Source organism: Vespula vulgaris, chromosome 2, assembly GCF_905475345.1.
Source record: "Vespula vulgaris chromosome 2, iyVesVulg1.1, whole genome shotgun sequence".
Lineage (NCBI taxonomy): Eukaryota > Metazoa > Arthropoda > Insecta > Hymenoptera > Vespidae > Vespula > Vespula vulgaris.
The window spans coordinates 3,175,798-3,203,795 of NC_066587.1; the positions used below are offsets into that span (position 1 = coordinate 3,175,798).

General features: G+C 34.6%; 1 protein-coding gene across 3 annotated transcripts; it reads right to left on the reverse strand.

The window, feature by feature from the left end:
* Window positions 1-3: 3 nt before the first annotated feature.
* Window positions 4-27,949, reverse strand: LOC127072820 (glutaredoxin domain-containing cysteine-rich protein CG31559-like). Of its 3 annotated transcripts, none has more exons than XM_051013575.1 (5): window positions 27,932-27,949; window positions 24,312-26,063; window positions 8,859-9,092; window positions 2,963-3,028; window positions 4-729 (listed from the first exon to the last, which is right to left on the reverse strand). In XM_051013575.1, the coding sequence occupies exons 2-5, from the start codon at window positions 26,055-26,057 to the stop codon at window positions 556-558; spliced, it is 2,220 nt and encodes a 739-aa protein (XP_050869532.1). In that variant the 5' UTR covers window positions 26,058-26,063; window positions 27,932-27,949; the 3' UTR covers window positions 4-555. The 3 variants fall into 3 exon arrangements, with proteins under 3 accessions (XP_050869532.1, XP_050869530.1, XP_050869531.1); XM_051013573.1 differs by lacking the exon at window positions 27,932-27,949 and adding an exon at window positions 27,233-27,869; XM_051013574.1 differs by lacking the exon at window positions 27,932-27,949 and adding an exon at window positions 27,233-27,869 and having other exon boundaries at window positions 24,312-26,085.
* Window positions 27,950-27,998: the final 49 nt, after the last annotated feature.

A 27,998-nucleotide genomic window follows, 5' to 3' on the forward strand; every position in this document is an offset into this window, starting at 1 on the left:
CGATTAGAATAAAAGTAATGACTTTTTATTTATTCGAGAATATAAATAAAATATCTGTAATTGGCCAAGCCAAATTGATACATACCCCCTTTCATGTGACATCGAGAATTCCAGCTGTTCTATATACGATCAAGAGAAAGGATCGATATCGGGTGTGGCAGATTACAAAAATTTAGACAATATTTATTAACCGATATGTTACAAATCGCGAGCATCTGCACGAAACACGGTTAGTCGGCATTATCTCTCTCTCTCTCTCTCTCTCTCTCTCTCTCTCTCACTCTCTTTCACTCTTCCTCTCCTTCTCCCTCTCTCTCTCCCTCTCTCTCTCTCTCTCTCTATTTCTCATTCCTTTATTCTTTTTTCTCAAATCATTATCTTTGAATTATTCGAAACGTCGAAACGTATTATACTTCGTCGTAGCACCACGAGTCTTAAATAAAGAGAAAGGGAAGATAGTCGGAGAGTTGCTTGTTAGTACGTTGCTTGATAAAGCGTCGAACGTCGACGACGTGCCAAAGGGAGAAATCCCTTTTATTTCTTCCTTCTTCTTTCTCAACAATGTTGGCAGGGAACCAGACCGGTCTCGTCACAGTTCATACACTTCAAGGCAACAAATTCAACGGTGAAATCGTTGCGCAGAACGGATCTCTTGCTGCCGTTGCAAACGGGACAGACCAGCAGTCGATAATTTCCGCAAAACAGGCACGAAGGACACGCGCCGTCGCTCTGTAACGCAAGAAAATTGGTTTGGAGATGATTATTGCTTTAGGAAAGGAAACAAAAAAGCAAGCTCTCGATGCATGACAGTACGATTTACGCGGTTTTACGATCGACGAGATTGCAAAAAGGATTTCGGATTAAATCGTGCGAGTGCGAACGATATCGAGGATGAAAAATATTCGTTTAGTTAATGAAACAAAATGAAGAAAAAAAAGCACAGACGTAGAATGAGTACGGGTGAAATAATAAATCGATATAAATGAAGAAGAGACAAAGCGTCTACGCGTATTTACACTCGATCTTGTTGAATTTTCTAACCTTTAGATTAATTAAATTCGAGAAAAAAAGATGATGAAAATAAAGATTAGTTAGCGAATCAAAAAAAAAAACAAAAAAACGAGGGAAAAAATCTAGAAGATGTATATAACATGAAAAAGTTATAATTAATATTTGCGATTTCACTATACTTACGAATTTAAAGCTATATCTTTTTTATGTGGATAGCGATCGACACATGGTTTGAAAATATGTTTGCCTATGTCTAATATTAACAATGACAATAAGATTAGAAACTGGATAAAGATTTCCATTGGAAGCGTATAGATGTAAACGACCTTTGCGCGTTGCAAGGTAAAATCTCGAGTGTACGACACCGAAATCTACGATCGCGAGTCTGAAAAATGAAAGAGAAAGAAATAGTAGGGTGGAGGATGGGGATAGATAGCCAACGGATAAAAGTGAAAGGACCGGTACAACCTTGCGTTCGTTGGAATGGCTACGTTCTCTGTCTTTATTTCTTCTCTATGTGATTGTATTCGTATATGTGAATGTGTGGGTGTAGCTGCACATGTTTTGCTGCACAGGTTTCTTTACGATCCAGTTATACCTGCTTCGGATAGTTCTTTCTTATAGGAAGGCATATAAACATCCTAAGCGAGTTAGCATTATTCCACGTAGCTTCGATAATTTCGTTAAATCGTGATAAGAAAAGTAACAAGACCAACTTGTTACGTTTACTCAATATATATATATATATATATAAAATCTGGTTTCTCATTAATTTTTTTTTTTTTGTATATTAAACGTGAATATCAACAATTTTGAAAACTAATCTTAAATTCCATCCTATTATCGTTAATGAACTGTTTTTTATTTTCTTATGAAAATCGATAGCAATTGAAAGCAAGTAGAAGAACAAGTGGAATGGATTTAATAATTCTTCTATGCTATCACCATCTTTTGCAAGATATGTTTGACCAACACATGTTTGCGGTCGAAGACTGCGATCGGTAGATGCCGGTGGTCGTTCGATTCTTTAGAAAGTATTTGCACGACACTTTCACTGTCGTCGTAAAAGAGAAATGATTCGACGATTCTCTTCTCTTTTTTCTTTCATTCGTTACAACGACGACCAACGATTTGTTACGTCGACCTTTATATATCGCCTTTTTGCAATTCGAAGAGATTTAAAAAAAAATAAAAGGTAAAAAAGAAAAATTGTAAAAATAAAATAGATATTTTGATCTCCTTCAAGGAAATAACGAGATATATTTCATAAAGAAAAATATCCTTCGCATCAATAAAAATAGCTGTCAATGGTTCTCGTAACGATGGTCTTTTCCTTCGTAAAATGTCATCCCTTCGAACGTGCACTAGTCGTACGTTTGTCCTTTTTTCGTGTTGTAATAACGTTACGATGCCGTATTCGACGACTATTTCCATCGATGCGAATATAAAACTTTCTCGAAGACCTTTTGTTGAATAAGAAAACGTGCGAAACTTTCGCCAAATTTACCTACATTAACTTCTTTCTTTTTCTTTCTCCTCCACCCCCTCTCTTTTTCTTTTTCTTTTTCCTTTCTTTTTCGTAAATTTCCATCTCATTCTTCTCTTGTATCAAAAGAATAACTCAATACGTAATGACGTTTCTAATTTTTGTTTTTTTTTTTTATATTATCTCAGGAAGTATTCTTCGTTAAAGTTGAATAAATTTATTGGTTACGTCATATTGAACGATCGCACAAATTGAAAAAGAATTAAAGAAAGTTTAAGAACTTTCTTCTAGTCTTCTTTCGTTATAAGGAAATAAAAAGAAAAAAAGAAAGAAAGATCCATCCATGCTATTAAGGGGAGACGATTCAGGAAACAGATAATTAGGAAGGTAGGTGAAGTGAATTAGTTTGATGGTTATTCATTTCTTTTCGCCACTTGTTTCGAGCAGGCTCTTATCTTGAATTACCTGGTAAGGTTTAAGCATCCGGCGTAATTCTCCGGATTCGTTGAGCCGTTCGACGGTGTCAGCATCCTGAAAAAAAGAAAAAAGAAGGAAAACATCGAGGAAGAGAATTAAAAACATTAATAAGATAAAATATAACGGGAGCGTTTAATAAACGATATAAAAACGATTTGTAAAATAAAACTGCGAATATTATATCGACGATTTATTTTCTATTTATCGAATTTATACGCAATCTTGTCGAAATAAATATATTGTTATTTGATGATTTTATAATGATCGATAAACAAAAAGAACGATCATTGCGTTTTTATTTTGTTTCTTCCCGTTCTCGAATTTATACGCTTAACTTTATTAATCTTAAATTCGTTTTATTGGAAATAGCAAGGTGTTGTCTCAAAGGAGTTATCGTATCGTTTAGAGGAAGGCAAGAACGCAAGAACGTAAGAAAGAATTTCTCCTTGATAGGACGTCACAACGAAGGAAACGATTTTATTGCGAATCACGAACTAAGGAAACACCTTTCACCAAGCTGTGAAAAGTGTTTTGTCAAGGATCACGAGAGACCCGCTCCACTCTTTCGACTCGTTCAATCCAATCTACACGTTCGTACTATTGCCTCTATTCGAATGGATCATTTTTGATTCTTCAAAGAGATCCCTCGAAGGACGAAAAATATCATCTATGTTTCTCCGTCGTGTTTAAATAATTGTATGACGTTGTTAGAAAGGAATGCCGGCCGGATTTAGTACGTACATATTTATGTACGTATGTGTGTATGTAAACATTTACTACGGACAACCGATCGAATCGACACAGACGCAAATGAGTAAACTTCTCTTTCTCCCTCTCTCTCCCTCTCTCTCTCTCTCTGGCTCGCTCTCTCTCTCTCTCTCTCTCTCTCTCTCTCTCTCTCTGGCTCGCTCTCTCTCTCTCTCTCTCTCTCTGGCTCGCTCTCTCTCTCTCTCTCTCTCTCTTTATTTTTCTTTTTCTCTCTTCGTCTCCTTCCCGCAATGGCCTTGGATCGAATAGCTTGACATTTCACTTACTCGTATATCTGCTCTCCCGACAACTCTCGCGATTGGCCGCATCGAGAGTACCAATATACGAACGAACGTCCAAGAGAGACAAAACAAGTCCTTCTATTTCTCTCTCTCTCTCTCTCTCTCTTTCTCTCTCTCTCTTTTTCTCTATATATCTTTCTTATTCTCGTGCACGAAGAGAAGATCGAACCTGACTATTCCCGTTCCTTCTTTTGTTTCGTTTACTCCTTTGAATCCAATCCGAGTCGTATCTAGACCAAAGCAGACATCGAAGCTGCTTATGAATATCTTACGAAAACCAACTAGACTGGCTGACTGATGACTGAGTTGTCTTCTTACGTACATACATAGTAAACGTGATTCTATTTACACTTTTCAACTAATAACTCTGAGTCTCTATATTAGGATTTCATACTTGGTGAAAGCTTTCTACTATAAAGTTAAAGGTTTAAGGTGAATATTAGTTAAGTGCCATTTTGAATTTTCTATTTATATATACACGTTCTATTTTACGACACGATTAAGATGTATCTTGTTCCGTTGTATACGTTACGTATATACATAATTTGATCTTTGTTGCTTGTTATACGATATATCCTTCGAATTATAATTATTGATTTGTAATGTAAATAAATTCAAATGAAGAAAGAGTCGGTGTAGATTATTATACAATATCTTCGACTTTTTATGTGAATTCTATGCCGAACTACGTCGTAGCTAGTGTGCGAAATTTCCTTCCCGAATAATTTTAACATTCCTACTTTATGAATACCCTTTCTAATTTTCTTGGTGTCAACCCGACCATACCATTCTCTTAAATTTTTAAAACCTTATTTATCTATTTCTCTCCCCTTTTGCTTTAATCTTGTTTTCCCCAGTACTATCAGAGTTTCATGAGATTATCGACACCGAACCGTAGACACTCCGTTTATCAGAAATTCTTTGTTTTCCTTTTTAATCTTACCTAGACTTGTCTTCTTCCATATATTTCATTCCATTGTAGATTATCCTCCGTTTTATCAACGTTATTTCAAATAAAAACATTCTGAAAGCTTTGGAAATAAATTACGTAGAAAACAGAATAGTAGAATTACAGCTTTTTTTACGATTCGGAGTACAAAGGAAGAATTTACAATTTTCTTTTTACGTGTCTGTTTCATTAGCATGCGAATCATTTTTATTTTATGAGTTACTCGAGTCTGACAGCATTAACACGATTAATACCTCCGTTGTGTTGGAACGGATATTGTCGACCGGTCAATTATGAAGACCTTGATTAGAACATTTCAGCTAATTGGAACGACATAGTTGTAATAATCTGTGATGTTATAACGAAATCTATAACGTCGTCGTATATAGAAACGAACTAATCTATATACCTTCCCGCGTGATCATACCTGAGTGATCGTTAAGGCTTAATTGGTCTTAATAAAAAATCTACAAGGAGAGATTTTTATTTTCTCGTATAGAGTAACAATTTATTTGTGAATGATTAAGGATAGATAAAAAAAAAAGATTTGAAGATTTAAATACATTCTTTATTTATCTTTCATCGGAGTATATTAACTAGATTAATTTAATTTTAATTTCTTCCAAGAGTAAACAGTGAGATAAAAAGTTTAACGAAAAACAAGCTTTTTTCGATCTGACCTCTAAGAGTAAGTAATTTTTACAAGAATAAAATTATTGCTAAAGTCGAAGAAAGCTTTTCTTTGGTTTTCACACTTGAAAAGTTCTCGAAACGGTACTCTAGTTTTAGCGAGCATGGATTACAATTAGCTTTAAGTGCACGGAACGTTCCTTTCGAAGAACACAGAAAAGCTTGGAAAAGTTAGATAATAACCCTAGAGCGTGTTAAGGGAGACACGTTGGAAAAATCTACCTGCGAATTCTTATATATTCGTTTAGCGTGACGTGGCTTTTTAAAAAATTAATGCGTAAAAAAAATGGCTGTCGGGACTTAATCAAAATTTATGCCACGATTTCCGTCGGATTATGAATGATTTATTAATAGAAAAAAAAAAATCATGGGATGGGATCTCTTTTGGTGCGTTTCGTTTAATAAATTATAATGTGTTTACTTTGATAATGATAACTTCAACGGATAAAATCATGAAATATTGTCAACAATTTATCTCTCTCTCTCTCTTTTCCTCTTTCTTTATCACTTTATAAGAAAACGAAATTATTAAGACGTTATTATATAAATTAAAAATGATTATTAGTATTTACTTGTTAATTTTTAAGCGTTTTAAAAAAGTTAATGAACGAAGGTATATTCGTTCGCTGTTTAATATTTCACCAAGTGTCAGATGTATAGCTAACTAAAAAGTTGACGACAAATGACTTCAAACGAATTCGACACTGACATAGTAAATTCCAAAGTCACTTTAACGAGCAGAACACCTGGAGATTAAGTTGCAAAAGCAACGACGGTTTGCACGCGGGCAATATGGCACGTTCTAAGCCACCAAACAGACTACAAAACTTTCATCAAATTGAGATGTAGATTGTAAGTCGAAAGTGTTAATAATGTTTTCTAGACATTTATCATGTTACCTTATGACTATTTTAACTTTTACTTTTGGACGATCTCCGCAAAAAAAATATTGACTGAACGGTAAAAAAAGAATTTGCAAAAAATTGTAGGAGATTACGTCGCCAGAGAAAGTTGATCGCAAAACGGTCTTTCGATAAAAAAAAAATTTAGCCCATCGTCGATCAATATTTCTGACAAATTTAAAATTTAATTTCCTTAGAAAAAAAATTCAAAGTTTTATTTCGATTTATTACGAGTTTCCATCATTTTCAATCATACGAATAATTTCTTTGTCACGTTTTTTAATATATTCGTCTCTTCAATAAAAAATTGAAAAGTTTGAAAAATATTGAAGTAGCCAATATGAAAAGGTTCTCTCGTGTTAGATTTCGGTCTCGATATCTCTTTGAACTGGCTTCGATCACGATGGTGAGTGTGGCACGGTGAACGAGTAGTCGCTTATCTTTGACATTTCACGTCGGTCTCTCTCTCTCTCTCTCTCTCTCTCTCTCTCTCTCTCTCTCTCTTTCTCGCTCTCTCAACTTTCACGATGTCGAATATTCACAATTGCGTAACGCGGGATCGGCCTTGCCGTTCACGCGAGTCTTGAGTTCGCTCTTTGAAAATTCATTCGAAACTCGCGACATATTTACTAGCATCAGAAAGTATCCTACGAAAGGAATATAATTACATTGCTGAAAATGTTTATTACAAATCAACTGATTCTCTCATTACCTACTCTTTTCTTTTTTAATAAAATAATTAATTTTTTTTCATTTAAAAAATTTCACGTAATTCTTTTGAAATTTAGCAATTGTAAAAGTGATGGACAAGCGTTAATTACATTCCTGAAACGAGTGAAGCTTTTTACTTTTTATTCGAAAACATCGATTCGTTCGTCGTAAAAATATTTGATATTTGATGATAAAAAAGAAAAGAAAAAGTCAACGTAATTTTTCTTCTTAAATCAATGCTCGTCATTTTCCTTCGATAGAACGAGTTTTATCTATCTTATAAAGATTAATTAAATCGTTCAGTTTCTCGAAATCGTCGAATCGAGATAATAATAAAGGATATCTTGACAGACAAGATGCGACAGGAAGATGCGTAAAGAATGTCGAACGCAGCCCGACGAACGATCATTGACAAACACTCGATGGCGTCATTACCCAAGTACTTACTCCTACTGCATGCCAAGAACAAATTATCGATCGACGCCAAACGGATTTCTTATTATTTTATATTGGAATTACGATCACGTTGAACGTTTACGCCTGATTCGTCAAAATCAATCGATTCCTTTATTCGTTTCTATACAATCTTTCTAAAATTCCATAGAATCAAATCTAAAATTTTGATTGAACTTTCGATAAAACATTCCTATTGTTTCATAAATATTAACAAGATCACGTAACGGCTTTATTCGATTTTTTTTTAAAGTACATATCTCGAAGTACAAGCGGAGAGATAAGTTCTATTGAAAAAAACATATTGAAATTCAAAGATTGTTTAAACGATTAACATTCAGTGACTTTTTGCAACAATGAGCTTTACGATGAAAATAGTCGATGACCGACGAAGAAAATCTGAAGATCATATTAGAATAAGATAAGTGTAATTGTTGATGTCATAGTAAACTTATAAAGAACTGACGCACGACGATAGTGATTTTTATCTAACAGAGAATGAAATACGTTTCGAAAGAGTAGAAATAAGCGATGAGAAAACATAATTGAATAAAGTTTCGATAATCTCTAATGTCCATTTAAATTCATTTTCTCGATATTATTCTCTTAAGTTACATTGTATCAATGAATGCAAGAAACGTGGGAAAATCGATAATTTTTTCAGCGTTTGATTCCACTTCACATATCATATTTTTTATTCGAGACTTCCTATTTGATAAAACAACATCTTTAATCATATGACCTCCACATTCTTTTTTATCTACTGTTTTAACATCCATTTTTTTTTCCTTTTCTCGATACGAAGGCCATCGAAAAAGTAATGAAACGTGAAACGAATAAATTAAGCTTGAAAGATATCATCGAAGGAATCGCTGATAGTGAAGGCTAATATTGAAGTATGGTTACTATATAAGTGTGTTGGGTAAACTCATCAAATTACATCTTTATCGATCTTCGGATTGTATAAAATACGTTTTAAGAAACTCACGGAGCTCTTACGTTTTATCAGAAATAAACGAGGATGAGACAGTTTTTAGATCATCGAAAATAATACGATTAAATAAGTTCAATCGAATAATTTAAAATCATTTGATATGTAAATAATTGTTAGAAAAGCTTTAAAAACTCACTCCAATGTACTGTCCACCGACGAAAAGTTGTGGCACCTGAATCGCCGTACAACCTATTCGATCTCTCAACTCTGTCTGAAGTTCAGCGCTACGAAAGAGATCTTTTTCCTCGTATTTCACCATGTGCGTGTTCAAAATCTGCTTTACCTTCATGCAATTGTAGAACGTTAGTCTGACGATACCGGATGAGGTGGTGTAAACCACGACCTTACCCTCTTCCTTTGCCTTATAAGCCTGAAAACGAAAACAAATCGATGTATTAACAATAACAGAAAAAAGAAAACATAAATTCAAATGTAAACATCGTAGAGCGTTATTGCGTTGCTGGCATGCTTTATTGTTTAACTAATAGCGTCTTATAATAAATTCATTAAAAGCGATAATTTAAACTTCCACATCGTTAAAATTCAAGTCCATCTTATAATTTTAAAGATACACATCCGCGATAATTTGATGGATTCTGTAAAATTATTCAGTAACAGGTTTCTTTTCTTTTTCTTTCAATCCTAATGAATTTTGACAAAATATAAAAATAGATTTTCGTCTAGAACGAAAATTATTATAATGATCGAGAAATAAAAAATTTTTATTTAAAAAAAGATTCAGTTATATTAAAAAAAAAATTTTTTTTTTCATACATCAGTTTCTTCTTTTTTCTTTTTTTTTCTTCGATATTAATTCACGATTTGATAAAAATAGTTACGGTATCTCGCAATACAAAATAAAATATCGATTTCTTTCTCTAATATACATATATATGAAATTTAGTTATATCTATAATCCAGTATGTATGTAAGACCTAAATCTTCTACTGAAGGTTTGATTATTATGAAATATCGGAAATTGGATAGATATCGAGGACAGTGAATAAAAGAACGTTCAAACAATATCGCTCAATCCATTGCTATAAATTGTACATTCAGATAAAAGAAACAAATAAAAAGAGCCATCGTGATGATAATTTCTTAGGAGCCAAGCGAAAGAAAGGAATAAAATAGAGCGGCGAAAAAGAATCTAAAATAATTTTTGTTTACGTAAAAAAAAAAAAAAAAGAAAAAAGAAAACGTTCGTTCTGATATGAATTCTTAATTGGTTAAACAAAAAAGAATAATAGAACAGATTCATAAAAACTATCTGGACTATCAATCAACAAGATAATATTGTTGTTGATACTTTTTTCTTTTCGAATCTATCATAACCGTCAAGAAAATGTTAAACTCATTGTCAATGTACGAAATTTAATCGATCGATCGTATCTAATTATATTCACTTGTCAAATATTTGGAAAGAACGTTTCATCTTTCTTACTTAATAAAGAGTAATTATAAATAAGTATCTCTCACGAGAAATTTGTAATTAGATGTTACAAGATCTCTTTCTAAAATAAACATTGTACTATTACTTTCAATCGCATCGATTTCGCTTTAGTTTATTGTCTTTACTTTCGAAAATTATGATTTCGTTTAACCGGACAACTACAACTACGTACTATATTTTACGACAATGAATTTTCGTTTCTCTTTCTCTCCGCTCTGAATAATCGCTAGAATATCGCGTAATACGAGTAGCTTCGTTAATTTTCGCAATTCTGTGTACAACTCCATGACTCCGTGAAACGTGAGGAAGGTTTCGTGAACGTTCGCACTCTTCGAGCAATGCATTTTTTATGTTATAACTTTCATAAGCTGACGACTAACGGTTGTCGCGATAAAATCGCATAGACGAGCTGAATCTTTTAACGTGTTCTAACGAAGACCATTATATTACAGTTATACCTACTATATACAAACTTTCAGTATATATAACTTTGTTAGATGCTATTATTTTCATGATCAGCAAAGCGAAATACAAGAGAAATAAATAAATACAAGGGGAGACAACCTTTAGAATTTTCGATATTGTCAAAGATATGTAAGATAAGAGATCGTTTGGTCCCTTTTTTCGAATACCTACTATCTATCTTAGTTTCTTATTATTTTTCTTCGGAACATATACGTGATAAGAATGAGGCTTCGAATTAAAACAAGTGAATAATAAGATCAATTAAAGTATGAATACATGTCAATCGATTTAAGTTTTCATTCTTTCTAATCAAAATTATGTAAGAGTTTTGAAAATTTACAATAAATAAAAGTCAATACACTATTTATTGTGACTCTTTAAAAAGTGACTTAATATTTCTGTATTTTTGATTAATCGAAACTTTGCTGAATTCGTGCCACCATTTTTGCAGTAATCATGAACGGTCGAATACCTTTTTACAGTCCGTCGATTCTATTGAACTGCACACATTTCGAGCTGTCCTCAACATTGCATAGGCAATCGTTTTAATCATATATAGATATATATCCAACATAGCATCATCGTATTCGTCTACTACATATGACGAAGCTTAATTACTTTTCCTGTTACTTTTACTGTTTGATAACGCGATAACGGATTGGAATCTTGTCACGTGATATATAACAAAAAATTTCATTTCGCTATCAAAGTTTTTTATTTTCAGTTCGTTTTAAATCATTGATGTTGAAAACGTGTATATATGTACATCTAATAATTTTGATTGAAAAATAATGAAGATTATTAATTGTTGTAAATTGTTATGATACAACTACATGATAAGTTGAAGGCGTTATAAGAAAAGAATGATTAATGATAGTATTAAATGTAAATAACTTGCTCGACGTAATGAAAAATGTATTTTTCTTACGTTTAGCTCTTTGCCAGGAGTGAACAGCCAGGTTATTCATTTCCTCCATAAATACTTTCTATTTCGTTCGTCGTAATGTTATCCATGAGAAATAATAAAAGATATTTTTAAAAGTATGCGAAGAAGAATATAATTTTATATAAAATTACTTTCACTGGAAAAAAAATTATAATGAGTAGCGATACATAATACGTGCCGTGATCGTTTGTGTGGATAATGTTTTGCATAGCTATGTGGCCTCTATTTCCATAGATTATAAATATGCATTTTGGCAAATTTGCATTTGAAGTCTAATGTTGCGAAGAGTATGAAATAATCGAATAAAGAGTTATTAGAACGCGAAGAGCGAAAGATCGATATTTGAATCTGTAAAAAAAGAAATAAAAACATTCTAATATCAAAACTGAAATTTGCACCTTCGAACAAATCGGAAAACAAGTGCACGTTATCCGATAAAAAGTCTCGTTTCTGCAGAGCATAGCGGGACTTCCAATTTGCAGTTACGTGCACCAGCTGGTTACGAAGCAAGAATACTGCTTAGAAATCGTTTGATACTCAGTCATCGTATATTCCTAGCTAGGTAGAGAGGCATATAATGTATAAATAAAGTCTTTCTCTATCAAGATCACTTATTATATATATATATATATATGTATGTATTGTTTCAAATGTTCGTAATCGTTCTGATCTAACAATCTTAAAATAAATTCGATATAACCAATGTTGTATCGTCGTGTTATATCAAAAATTCCTACTCGCCAGACTTTCTATAAAATATTATTAATTTTTGATATACGATTAAGAAAATACCATCCGTCGTTCGAGTTTTAAATAATATGCGATTTCGTGAATAAAAATGTACAAAAATCGCTCACAATTATATCAAAAACGTATAGATATTAAAATAGAATAGATCTTGTCTCATATAGAACTATAAATTGAACGAATTCATAAAAGCACGAAAACTAAAATATTAAACGTTTTTCTCACTCGTCATTCGGTCGTTGCTGTCTATTTCGTACATTCATTTTATACCCTTTCGTTTTAATGAAGTGATACTTAAAATTGAGAGTCAAATAAAAAGGAATAATTTTCTCGAGTTATTAAGTTTCGCAATTAAGATTAATCCGGTGGTAAAAGAGCAAAAAAGTCTCAAATTTATCGAGACAACCTTCGATGTTGTTCCATATTTTGCATCATTAATTTTAATCGTAGGTATGCCGATCGATTTTAGATTTCTCCAAGTTTACACTCCGTAACATGAATTACGGCACTTTTAAACAAGAATCATTTACAATGATGTATCCACGCTTATCTCGAATGTTATATTAGAGATAATATATTATAAAAGAAAGAAAACGATCTATGATCTTTTAAACATAATCGCATACGATTATCTAGCTCGTACGAATCAAACGATCGCGACGATTAATTACACGAGAATGACTCCAGCTGTGTAGCATAGACAAATCGCGAGGAGAACGATTTCTCCGTAACTGGGATAATGTTACGGGAGATCGGGTCGCCCACTGACCGGATTTTATTGTTACCTTGGTGCATGTGCTTCTCTAGGAGAAAAAAAAGAGAAAAAAAAGAACAAAGTACCAGGTATGCCGACTAACGAGTAGAGAAGTAAACGAGATCTCTCACGGTCACACGCGGTATCTTTTGTGATCAGCCTTCAAATATTCTTTCTTCTAATTAATTTTCCAAGTCAAGGATTTTTTTTATTAACGTCGCTAATAAAATTAAATTAATACTTAAATAATCTGTATCTATGGCTTGCAATATTACCATACGTTAATTATACTACAGACTCGTAGATTTTTGCGTAAGTATTCCTTACAAAAGAAACCAAAAGAATTATTACTAATATTTCAAAAATTATTTCAAATGCACAATGCTTCTAACTACAATCTCCTACGTAATTTTACGCTCGAGTTGAAAACTCATGCGATAAAATACGGGCGAGCGAGTTCTTTGCTAGAGACCTAAATCAATACGTTCTAAACAAAAAGCAAAAGAGAAAGAAAGAGAATAGAAAGAGTCTCAACAGTACTCGATGATTAGCGGGAGAGCGAGCGTAGGTACAGTAGCTGTAGCACATTTCGTTTAGCGAGAAAGAGAAAGGGAGATACAGAAACAGAGACAGGGATAGGGAGAGGGAGAAAGACAAAAAGGAAGATGAGAAGTAAGGAGGGAAAGAGAAGAGGAGAGGGGAGCTCTAGTTGTAATAGGTCTTTGCGGGACGCTCTGTCATTTGCGTAATAACACGGTTCCAAGTACGCGCGTGTGTATGTATGTATATATTTCTCTCTCTCTCTCTCTCTCTCTCTCTCTCTCTCTCTCTCACTCTCTCTTTGTTCTGTATGGGGAGGTCGAGCGCGCGCATGGGCCTGTGTCCTATCGGTAGAACTTTCGCGACAGGGTTATGTGAGAACGTACGAGATTTTTCTTTTCAAGAAAGGAGATCTCAGAAATTCGAGAGAAACGTATTCTCTTTGCGCCATCTTCGAAATAATCGACGATAAGAACGTCTCAAATACTATCTTAAAAAATGGCTTAAGAAGTCGAAGAAAAGAGAACGGAAGAAGGGAAAGATGGAAGGAAGGAAAGAGAAGTAAGTAGTCTCACGATCTTACAACGAGGTCAAAAGTCTCCCTGGAGGTTCGACCTGTATATCGATGGAACGTGCGAGATCTTTCGATCAAAACGAATATTACGGAATGGTGAAATCTCTAAAGAAATATCTTTTCAAGTTTGATACAATCAAGACCGTAAGGATTAAATTGATATACAGCAGTCTAATATAGGCAATGTAGTTACATCAAAAGCTTTATCTTTCTTCTGAGATGAAATCACTTTTTGAATTTTTCGATTTTGAAACAATATTTTCGGAGAAAATTCGTATTTCTTTGTTATTTTTTTTCCTGCTATAACTTACGGGTATTTTTTTATATTGTTTACTAATATGTTAAATTAGTAAATTACTATGTTAAATTACTAATATGTTATATTGTTTACTAATATGTAAATATGTTAAAAGTATTTAATATATATAATGTCATATGTATTATTCAATTACTATATGATTCAGATCAGAAATCGAGTATTTTAAATGTTTCTATCACTGATGAAAATAACGAGGATATAATATCAATACTATCATGTTAAATTGATTTTCAAGGTGTACGTCAGCGATTCCTAAAGCCGGATTCAATGAAGCTTTATTTTCTCGCAAACATTTTATGACTTCAAAAGGAAACTGATGGTTTCCTATAAAAATCGAGAAAAATGCTTTTACTGCGTCCCCTACGCTCGGCCCAATTAATATCGTTTTCTGCAAAATAAAAAAAAAAAAAGAAAAAAGAAAAGAAAAAAAAAACAAAAATTTCCCGTACGAATTTGAATGTACGCTTCGATAAAAACATGTAAAATACATGAATTTATATTATTTTCCAGTATTATAAATAAATAAAATATAATGAAGCAAAATGCATATGATAACAAATAATTGTAGGAAAAATATTTTAACAAAATATTATGAATAATGGATTATTAATTAATACAACGCATTTGAGAAAATGAATTAAATTAAAATAATAAATTAAAATAAAATATAAATAAAAAAATATACGTTTCCTAATAATTCGACAAATATTTGTATATTTAAATATGTATTCGTAGTTCAGTACAACAGGTTGCTTTTCGAAGTAAAGTATCGATTTCTTTTTCTCTACCTTTCTTTTTTCGTTCATAAGAGATGAGTTTTATCAATCGCACTATTTATAACATTCATTGGTAATCTTCCTTCTCTTGATTTATTTAATTTTGATTGTATTTACGATAATTATCAATTTATTATCTCACTATCAATACGCATATTCATTAATAATATAAACGTAATAAAATGACAAATGAAATAAATATTACTTCTTATTATCTGATATTTCATTTTATCTCTTTAAATACTTTTAATTAATATCTCTAAACGCGTTTCTCAATTGCACAAATTAAAAGTCGAAATGTTAAAAAATACGAATAAGACTTTTCGTGATAACTAGCAGATAAAATATATAATAAAATTAAAATATATCGAAACATACCAGGATTTTCGAATAGTTTGATCAAATCGATATGTCCGAGTGTCTGCACGCATGGTTCTAGGTTACGTGACACGAATACGCGTTACTATCTTCATATGTCGAGGACAAATGCTATTTCTGCGTAGACTTCTCGGTGTTCGACCATCGACGTTCTATTCGATTATTAATAAGTAAAAATATCTCGAGAAATGTTTACCTTCTTCGATCGATTCTCCGTCCTAAACAGACTGTTTGATACAGCCGAGAGTAAATTTACCACAAGGAGTCGTATCGTCTCCATTTATTGTACCGAAATAATAATTCACTAAGAATTTATTTTCACGATTTTTCGCAAAATACAACCGCATCACCATATTAAGGTTAATTTACATCGAGTGAAACTGTCTTCTCACTACTGTTCATTCTTTTTTTTAATGGTTAATCTAACGTTAGAGAGTGTGTCCTGCTTTTACTATGAAGTAACTTAAGTAACACAAAATGATAAATCGATATAATCGATGATCGATATTTTCTTCAATTATGTCACGCTAACACAATTTCCTTTTTAAAATTTTTATATGCACATATGCCACGAATTTCACTTTGATTTTAAACAATCCTGCAAATACGAAAGAGTCTCGGCTTCTCCATTTACAATATTGAGAAATGATTATAATTTACGTACTATATATATATATATATATATATATATATATATATATATATATATATAATGTATCATTATTGATAGATATGTAATTAATCTATATTCAGTTATTAATAATGTTATGAGTATTTAAGGAACGATAGAAACTATTATTATTTTACCCTTTTCCAAGTCCTTTCTTCTTCTACTATTTATTATGCAATGGAATATAAATGCACTCTCTTGCCACTTATATTATTCCAATTACGTCATAATCGATTTTATTAGTTCATTGCTTATAATTTAATAATTAGAAATACGTAATCAGTTATCTCTCAATATAACTCTTTTATATTTCTCTCTTTAAATTAATATTGAGAGATAAATAAATGAAATACACTCTTCGTAATGATATCACTTAACGATAAAAAAGGAGAAACGACAAGAGTTTTTTGGCTCACAGGAACCTTTCACTTTTTCTTCGTCTAGACTATCTCTTACTAAATAGAATTTTATTTACCGAACTACGTTCAGGTACTACATCGTATATCTAGACGTAAAGTCACGCACTGCCGACGCGTAAGAATCTTTTCCAATTACTTGCATACTTCATTCGCTCGAAAGTCAAATTACTAGGAAGTAAATGAGAAACGCGTTGGTGCTAGCGTGTATGGACGATTAAACGTATGGACGATGCGTGAAGCATTTAATACATCGCAATTAAACGATTTTTTCATCAGTCTTCTCCTTCGTTCGTTTCGTGACGTTTAAATAATGATCGCATTTATTCCTGCTACTTTATCATATTATCAAACAAATAAATAATACCTGGGGAATAATGTGAGAATTGCGGTCACTTCGATTCTCTATCAATTTTGTTTTTTCCTTCTTTTTTTTCTATTCGCAGTGCTTCTATTGACAGTGTAAAGTATTAACAAAGAATTTTTTATTTCGTTCTTTTTTTCTTCCTTACTACGAGACATGTATTTAGAAAAATATCTTATACGTATCCCGAATGATATTAACTAATATTTTTTTTCATAAATTAATCGATAGAAGAAAAAAACATGGGGTATTAAAAACTACGTCTGTACGTGGATGAAAACGAATGCTACCATACCAATCGATTCTTCCTTTAAAGTTTGACTTCCTGGATAACTCGTGAATCTAGAAAATGACTTTAACGTAGTCGATAAATTAACATCCATGAGAAAGCTGCGAGAGAGCTTATAACCTTTACCTACATTTTGAGTAAAACTGTTTCGACCCAACTCATTGCGAGTACTGCCTTTGATTCCCGTTATGACTTTTGGAATATTACGGTTTCCGTTATAGGTAAGAGGATGGACCGGTTTATACCGGTCTCTGATTCTCCAAATTTGTAGGACAGTTTCGCGAAGAGTGCTACATATTTTTTGACATTATCTTGAATTTGCCAAAAATAAAAAAAAAAGAAAAAGAACGATAGATGGATCAATTAGCAATTCATATCAAGCGATCATATGTTTCGTCCACGACCGATCGAATATATTTATCACGATAAATTTTCTCTTCCTTCGATCATTTTTTGAAAAAATAAAAAATTTCCCAAAAGTCAGATAAACTCAATAAAAGATTATTTAGGTCACGATTACACTTTCATCTAGAACGATTCTTTGAATCAAGAATTATAATCCCAATCGGGGATTCCAAAATGACTTAAATTGTCGTTTTTGTCGGTTATAGTTATGGAATACGATTATGGTTACGATTCGATGCTCGGTTTAATATTTTTTCCACTGCAGCAGCTTCCGAGTAGGAATGAAAGCAGCACGGACCAACGTCGTTGGTCTTACTCTCTACTTTTCTCTCCTCTGATGTTCAACAGGTTAACGACGCTTTTCTTATATTTACAGAAGAATACCTATCTACTTGCCGGTACTAATCGTTTTAACTTTCGAGCATGATAATGAATAATTAACTGTCAAATGAATTTTCGTAAATAAGACTAAGTTTTATTTAATTCGTGTAAACGATATAAATAGAATTATAATATATATAGTAGAATCCTGTTATGATAAATTTTATAATAATTACATTATAACAAAAAGACTTATCTAAGAAATTCTATATATATACTTCTCTTCAATGAGATTCTATGGTTTCGACGAACACTTTACAGTTCGATAAGCTATTAATTACGAAACCAACAGATAAAGATGTATCCTGTTACGCAAAATTTCTTGGAACGTCTAAAGCATTGACAATACGAAAGTGAAAAATTGAATCCACCCCTACTAAGAATATTGATTTAAGTGATGGTTTCTATTGGAGGAAAAAATTCAGAAAAAATGTTAAAGGTATAATTTAGCTTTGTCAGGGATACGAAAAGAAATGCAAGAAAAACGAGACTTCCATCGCTCTTGGTGAATAATGAAGCTACGATTGGAAAGAGAAAGAGAAAGAAAGAAAGAAAGAGAAAAAGAAAGAAGAGTTCACGGTTGAAAGCAGAAGAAGAGAGGGAGAAGAAGCGCACCAAACGAATCGAAGATGAGGAGGCCGAAGTTGGCCGTTTGCCACCACCGTCGTTCGTCGTCGTGGCGGCGGCGGCGGCGGCCTCTTTGACCCGCTTTCTCTTTTCCCACCCGATTTGTCTCGTGAACATGCCTACCGCGTTTTCTTCAATCGGGAAACTCATGACGCCAGGCATTACCACCTGCTGTCGCGACTCGCCACCGCGACGAGTACGATTTCTTTTTGTCGCCTTCCATTCCAAGAATTTCTGGAAATGGTGAAAAGAAAGAGAGCTGAGAAAAAAATAGAGAGAGAGAGAGAGAGAAAGAAGTAGGTCTGATCGCATTTCTTTTTTAAGAAAGGAGAGATCATGCATTATCAAAGAATGCATCAAAGATGCGTTAAATGATTTCTATGAAATATTCTCTTGTTAATATGTATCCATCGATGATCGAGAATTAAGAAAGAATCATAGATATTTCCATATAATTCGTATTCGCATCTTCGATGTTTTATCCACGTTCAATTACTATGCATCATGTAAGTAATAAATAAACAAATGAGAGAAAAATATATATATATGTATATATATATATATATATGTACATCGATTTCCACGATTTGCCTACACGTTTATACGATCGTACAACCTTTATACAATCTATGCATAAATTCCTAGTCGATGAATTCATGAATAAGTAATGATTCATTTTTTTTTTTCTATACGAAATTTTAAATACTGCTATTCATGACAAAAAATAGAAGCACCTACGTACGTTTAGTTACAAAATCCTCTTCATTTGTATATTTATCTCGTATTTTCTATCGAAAGTAATAAAATATCAACGTTCGAGTAGTCGTTGTTATTAAAGTTTTCACGTTTTCAACGTCAAGTCGAGCATATAGCAATCAAGAAAGCGTTTGAACCTATGATTTATTTCCATCGAAATTGATACCGATGGTAATCTTTTAGAGCTGCAACGATCAATGAAAGTCTATAACACAATTATTGACAAATTAAATAGAGCGAAGACTAATGTAGAAAGTTTCTTTCGACGAAATTCAGAGAAATCATAGTATCTGTTTTAATTTATCAGAGACATTCGCGTTTCTGTGTAAACGGACGTTCACCCCTTTAGAATCGTTAACATACTTCATAGATCTTAGAATTCATGCTAATAATAGTGCGAGAACGTAAGCTGTCAATTCTTTCGTCATTGCATTCTAATCGTAAGATTTACTAATATCTATATAATTGTCAATAAAATACACGATAACAGATGTATTTGTAGTATATATAAACATGGATATTGGATTAGGGTCGATTAAGAAAGAATGAAAAGGAGCCTTAGCGGATTCATTCTTAGATCGAAGTTTCTATTTCGCGTTTACTGTCGTTAACTGCAATGTTTGCCATATATAGTTACGTGGAAATTGTTGCAAGGTAACTACATGGGCTATGAGTATCTATGTTTGTAGTTTTATTATATTTGTGTTTGTGTGCGTGTGTGATGGTGTAAGTAAAGGTGCTAGCACACTATACAGACATTTATGACTTCGCATTTAATCTCGGCTCTGAAACGTAATATCCGTTCTTACTTCTTTTCTACTTACAATTAGTTCGAAACGGTTTATTCGAAAATTGACTGCGACTTTGTTACTCGGTAAAAAAGAAACTCAAAGAACGACCTTTCAAAAGCATTACTTTGCTTCGAAAAGCAATACTCACTAACTAAATATTGCAACGTATATTATATAGAATAAATTGCCGGTAGAAATATATAGTTATATCGATAATGATCACCGAGTAATCCTTCAAGGCAAGACTCTCATTAAAATCGTCCTCGACAAATCGTTATTAATTCGACGAAAGCTCTCTTACCCTCTTTCTCTCTCTCTCTCTCTCTTTGCTTAAGAAATCTCGAAGGTTCGATAATCGACTCGCTGTAAATCGTCGTCATTTACGCTCATCGTGAAAATATTTCCAACTGAGAGTTAAAATCGTCGACGTAAAAGCATTTGCCAGAATGAGACTGTCCTAATTCATTCGCATAGTCTTTGAAAGATTTATTAAACGAAGGAAAAATATTTTGGAAGGAGTTTTCGAAAGTATTTTTAATTAAATTCTAGTGTAATACAATGGGTCCATTGCATTTATATGGTTCTTAAAACGTAGGTACGTTCCAGAAAGACTTACAAACCTAACTTACGAATAAAAACAAAACATAAATGCAGATGTGTAAAACTTGCCTCTACATACACACACACGCACACACACACACATATATATGAAGAGAGAGAGAGAGAGAGAGAGAGAGTACTATATGACTAGAATATCATACCTACCTATAAAAGTGTAGCGTATTAATTGTTGCGCCGTTGCGCAACCGTATATAATATCGTTCGCTAAAACCTCGTGCAAGAATGTGTAACGGGTGTAGCGGTGCTTAATAACTTGGCATTCAATGTCTGGAAGGGGAAGTTTATTAACCGGAGACACGTGTTCTCTTTTCGGTCCTTAACCGTCGAGCATAAATTACTATCACCCTGTGCGATAGTACCAAATCGGAAAAACGAATGCTTTTTACGGCTATTATGTTCGTTCGTTCGGAGAATAAATCACTTTACCTCGATAACTATCTAGCACACTAACCGCTGTTGAAAACGAGTTCGTTCGTGGAAAACCGAGGAAGAATTCGATGCTTATCGAGCTGACTTTCGAATGCTTAGAACATTATCGATATTAGTTTGTACGAACCGTTCGAGCGATTTTCTACAATTTTTTCCGGTGAGTCTTATGCGTCGGAGATTGCATAATCCGTTCTGGACAGCTGCACGGAAGTTGAAGAAACTAAAACGCAAGGAAGACGCATAACAGCTGTGAGAGGAACAATCTACAATTTAATGGTAGTAAATACGTGTACTCGTTATTGGAGCAGAATCGAGTGTTATAATGACAAAGGACACGTCATCTTATCGTTCATCCTAAGGCGAGACGAATTAATTTGTCGTACGAAAGTGAACAAATCTAATTATTTATAGTACTTTAAACCTTCCTTCTCTTTCGACTGCTAACATTTATCTTACTATACCTCTAATATATTTATTCGATTCTATCTTATGATTAATAGGTAAAATCATTCTATACCAATCTATTGTACACGTTGAAACGTTAAAAAGAATTTTCTCTACCGTTTTTAACCGAACGTTGCAAGTTAATTTCCTATCTAGCTAGTCTAGCTAGGCGAGCGAGCAAGCAAACCAACAATCCACGCTCTGTAATTTTATGATGCGGGCCGCGAGAACGTTCGTACCTCTATAATCTTCAGTACAATCGCGATGAAAAATTTGTGAAAGGATGAGGAGCAATGTAAACGAGTGAACGAAGCTTCGATACGATTCGAAATAAACGCAACTATTAAATTCATTGAACATATTATACTAATACTATAAAATAAATATCTAAGGATAAATATGTGAAAAATTCAATCGACAATATCTAACATTTCCGTTATCTTTCTACATTGTTTCAAATTGACATTGAAAAAAATATCAAGCGTTACGATAGAACGATTATCGAGAAACAATATTGCATAATTATTATAACTATAAATGCGAGAAGCCGTTAATAGACATATGGGGAAATAATTACCACCTATAACGAAGAGTTCAACGATCGAATCGTCCTATTTAATCATTCTAATTAAGATCTTCGATCTCTAACGCGTTAGAAAGTACCGATCATCGTTTCTATTTCCTCGTCGATTAAATAAAAAGAAAGTAAAGAAAAGATGGGGAAAAAATGATGACGAGGAGAAGAGAAGAAATACGAATGCTCAGAAACAAGCAGTGTGTTCGTTCTTCGTGCCTTTGCTGTAATATCGCTTTATCGGATCTACCGTTATGTCGATCCGTTCCGCATCGACAGAACGTACGATCGTCGTTTACGCACGTCGCCGACGTTCGCATAGCAACACACAGGAAACCTTTGCTGCTGGAATCGTACTAAAGAGAAAGAAAATGAAAGAGAGAAGTGGATGCTTCATCATAGATTTCCATCCTAAGATCGACAGTCGATGAACGGAACGAAAATCATACTATACGATTTAACTGTAAAGCTATCGTTTCAGACGATTTTGCTCCCCCGTAAAATTACGAATTTTCTTTTTTCTTTTTATTTCTTCCTTTTTTTCTTTCTTTTTTTATTTACTTTAGAACCAATCGGGCCCAGAAAACACGTCTTCGATTTAATTAGATAAAAATACATCCATCGATGAAGAATCATGATTACTTTCATTTTTCTAACGTTATCGTTCGAAGAATTTTTTTCTATCGCAACCTCGTAATTTTGTCGATTGTACGAATTAACTTAGAATCTGTTAGATGGATAGTAATATCGAATTCATCGTAAAGCGCTTCAAGCTATCTCAATACTATCACGTTGCTTGCTCAGTGTAACTAGCGAAGTGGTTTGCCTAGCGAAACCGATTTGACCGTACGGTATCATCGAACGTTCATTGTATCTGCGATTTTTATAACGAAGAGAAACGACGCTTTGCAATTGATCCGATTTCCATGTAATCAATCGATCGATCTCGAAAAGTACTATATAATAAAAGTACTATATAATAAAATTCATCTTTAAATTTTAAATCATAGATATTATTAAAATCGTTTTCATTAGAAAGACTGGCGTTTACTTTTCTCACGTTCAGCGCTAGTGATTAAATATAGTTAGAAAATACGATTTATTACATCGGAAATCCTGTGGCATGACCTTATCTCTTAAATCAGTGCACGGAGCAAAATAATTACGTAATTAGCGCGTGTTTATTCTTCGAGTTAATGAGAGAATTGTCGAGAGTCGAGAATAAAAAAATATATCAAGTAAAGTCTCTTAGGATTTGAACAATTCTGGATCCGAATAAATACATACTTTTTCGAATTTCTATATCTTAATCTACTACATTCCGAAATAGAACATCGAATTCCATGAATATTAACTAACTCCGTGTTTGGTTCTCTAGGTCAATATACCGCATTTCACGCCCGTTCAACATTCCACTTGTACGAAAGACCTTCGTACATTCTACGCATTTATTTCTGTCCCCTTAAAACGGAATTGCTTCGAACTACGTTGTAAAACGATCATGAATGTCATCCGAAGCCTAAGTTAAGTTCCAAAGTAAGATAAGATATTAATTCCTAGTTCGTTATTTTTCGTGCTTGCGTATGCGTGTGTGCGTATATGTGCGTGCGACGAACAATAAGTTCTAACTAAGTAATTTCCCAACTAGAATTAATTAGACTAGCATAGCTTGGCTATTACACGATAGAAAGTATGATAAATTTTACTATATTATAACTCACTGTTTCTAATATTAACTTTTGATAAATCAAAAGCGAGTTTCACCGAAAGTAACGTTACATCGTCAAAGAAAAAGAAAGGAAAAAAAAGAAAAAAAAAGAAAGAAAATATTACGATTAATTTGAGTATTAATTATCGATTAAATACTAACCTTGGAAGATGGTTTTTGAAGGAAGGTAGCTATACCAGCGCGTACTCTGTTCTTAACACCACGCACGGTTCCCTTGGCACTGCGTATGGCTTCCCTTTCGAGAATCTTGTAACCAGCGAAGCACTCATCCGTTTCTTTTTCTCCGAGGGCTCCAGGTTCCTTATGTTCTTTATTCGAATCCTCGTTGTTATCCTGTCTCAGCTCGTTCAAGTGAAACTTGTAGAATCTGTCATCGTCGTAGACGTACTTGTTACCGCTCGATCGATTGTAGTTCGCGTAAAACTCGGCAGCTGCATTCTCTTGTTCTATTCTTTCCTGTTCCTGTTTTCTCTCTTCATAGGTACATTCACGAACGACAGGAGAGGTGGTTCCACTGCTGTTTCGATCAACGAAAGGCTCTGGACTCCTGATTCTGGGTGTCGAAGAAGCCTTCGACAAAGAGGACGTTCTAGAAGGCGAAGGAGAGACGCTAGGCGAAGCCGATTCCTCTCTGGATAAATCGTCGGAGTTAGCCCTATGATCGTCGTTGAGTTCTTCGACCTCCTCCACTTGTTCTTCGGAGTCCTTGATTACTCTGCCAAGGTCGTTACTCCTTGTACGTTGTATACGTTGTTGATACTCGACAATCTCTTGACCGTTCTCGTTCGGAGATTTAGTCCCATTAACGTTTCGAGAAAGGATACTACCGTTAAGCTCGGCACCGTTTAAAGAATCGCAGCTGATGTTGCTCTCGTTATCATCGCTATCGAGCTCCGCACCGCTACTAGTCAAACTACCGGTGAGATCGTGTTTTCCTACTGATAGTATGACCCTTGTTCCACCTCCGATACCCTTGTTGATGTTTTTCTTCTTGGGTAAAGGAGGAGGTGTACCATCCAAGTCGCTGCAAGTTCCACTATCCAAGGTGTCGCTCGGTGAACACTGTCCACTGGACATCACCATGGTGTTCAGCGGATTTTGAAAAGAATTATAATAAATGCAGCCGCTAGATCGATTGGTTAAGGGAGAAGAATTCGGTGTCTCCGACGTCGCCCGCTGAACCATAACTTGGTCGTTTTTCTTACGATTGTTATGATTGCTGTTGTTGTTGTTGTTGTTGTTCTCGTTACCGTAGTTGTTATTTTTATTTTTATTGGTTTGGTCGTTATTGTTCGCGGTATCTTGCTCGTACGTGCAAGTTTTCTTATCTCTCAAGGCGTCACCCCCTACACTGATTCTCACACAACCCTCACCAACAACACCACTCTCGCGAAGATTCTCGTTCACAAGATTCGTCGCACTCACCAACACAGCACCGTCGCGCTCCGCTACGGACGAACGTTCACACGTTACTCCGTTATTCTTCTCGTTTCCGTCCAAGGTCAATCTTACCGCTGATATAACCTTCCCGTTTTTATCCCCATCCGGATTGATCTTTATCTTAACTACGTGTGACGCTTGTTGTCGTTGTTGATACTGATTTTGATGCTGATATTGATGCTGTTGCTCCTGATGCTGGACGTTGCTCTGTCTACCGTAGCCGTTGGAGGTTTGTATTTCCGGGACTCGTCTCTTGGTACTTGCCGTAGGATCCACGGCACGAGAACCGACGAATACCGTTGCTCCGGCACCTGTGCTCAGAGCCGGAGAGGATGGAGGGGAAGCTGCCCGGATTGACACAGTCTGCCGAGCGACTTGGTTGCCATCCCGACTTTGAGTCTTTGCCGGTAGTGGTGGTAGAACGGTCATCGTGCTAACCTCGTCCATACGTACCTACGTTCGAAAGCACTTTGTTCTTGTAGATTGATATTTGTATTTACTTTTTTTGACTATGAAGTTTTGTTTACTTTTCTTTTTCCCATTCCCATTCCCTTTCTCTTTCTCTCTCTCTCTCTCTCTCTCCCTCTCTCTTTCGCTGTCTGTCTGTCTGTCTGTCTGTCTCTCTCTCTCTCTCTCTCTCCCTCTGTTTCTGTTTCTATCTCTCTTTCTCTGTTTCTGTTTTTGTCCCCCTTTCTCTCTTTCTATCTATCTTTATTTTTACATTAATATTAAATGAAATCCGATAGAATTCCAAGATAAAATAGAATCTATTGTCTAACAGTTACTTAATTTTCTCAATATCGAGAATAACGTTCGAAATGCTTCTAAAATCTGTATAATCGTCTTATGCGTAGTACTGCTAAATAATACACTGTATTAATTCCTCTATCTACTAGCACACAACTCCAATTCCCTTTCTCCTTAGCTTATGCCACTATTTCGAAAAGGAACAACAAACAACACGTCCTTCTCTGATTGACCTTTCCTTTCTCCATGAATCACTTACCTGCTAATAATGCCCAAAACACATATTTTAATAATGACGCGTCAACACGTCGAACTTTAAACTACGTCAATTACGTGTTATGGATGCGAAAATAGTTAACGCGAATTTGGAAAGTTTGAAAATCTAATTTTACGCAGACTATGAAGCTACTATAACTTCTTTAGTTAGTATAACGTAATAATGTCATTGAACACGTGATAATACTCTGACTGAATATACCATATTGTATGAAGTAAATCGTGAATTAAACGGATCTAATGCAAACGAATTCATTATAGAATAGTGTTTATTTTATTGATAGTTATCAGTTAGAAACATGTTACTATATTATTAAAAATCCATTTTTCAATGAAGATCAACGTTTTGATCGTTCCAAAGTAGCTTTGACCGAGTAAACACATTCATTCAGGAATCTCGTAAAGAGGACCCATGATCTCGACAAAAATGGAGATGTCTCAGTTACTCCAGATGGAAAACAGCTGCGTGCACCTGCACGCAGCGAAAAGGAGAGAGAAAGAGAAAGACAGACAGACAGACAGACAGACAGACAGACAGACAGAGAGAGAGAGAGAGAGAGAGGGAAGGAGAAAGAAAGATTATCAAGCACTCCACTTACGGACTGCATATGTGTATCAAGAGCTACGCATAGTAAAACAAATTGACTCGAGTCCGACGAGTAGTAGACGATGACAAACGCGACGAAGAAGATAACGAAGAAGACGACGACGAAGTAGAAAATGACGATAACGACGACGACGACGACGAAAACAACGGCCAACGGCAACGGTTCACAGCGCGGGGCCGTCAGTAACTGTACTGAGTGCTGCTGACACTCACTCATGCAGTCGCCCGTCTTGGGTGGGGACCGAGACTACTCACGGGGCCCGTGCGACTCGAGAAAGGTGCTGCTGCTGTTCTGCTGCCGTTCCTAAGTCGTTAGGAGTGGGGAGAAGAGGGGACCGATGGAACGTCGAGCAGTCATTTGGAGTGGGGCAAGGAGAGAGAAGAATAACGGCCGAAGTGCTCGTCGAATCGTGTTGAGAACGGCTCTTGGAAACGATCGTAGCAGGTACATAGCCGGAACGAGAAGGACGTGGCGTCCTCTATCGAACCACCTCGAATCGACCATCCGGTTTCTCATTTAAATACCTGTTGCTTACCGTTCACCGTACGAGAATTCCTTCTTGCTTTCTTGCCTATTTGCCAACCTATCTATTTGCCTCCTACCTACCTACATATCTACCTACCTACCTACCTACCTACCTACCTACCTACCTATCTACCTACCTACCTACCAACCTACCTACCTACCTACCTGTTTGCTTGCTTGCTTGCTTGCACGATGAACCTCTGCTCCTTATGGGCGCGTCCGTGAACACGAA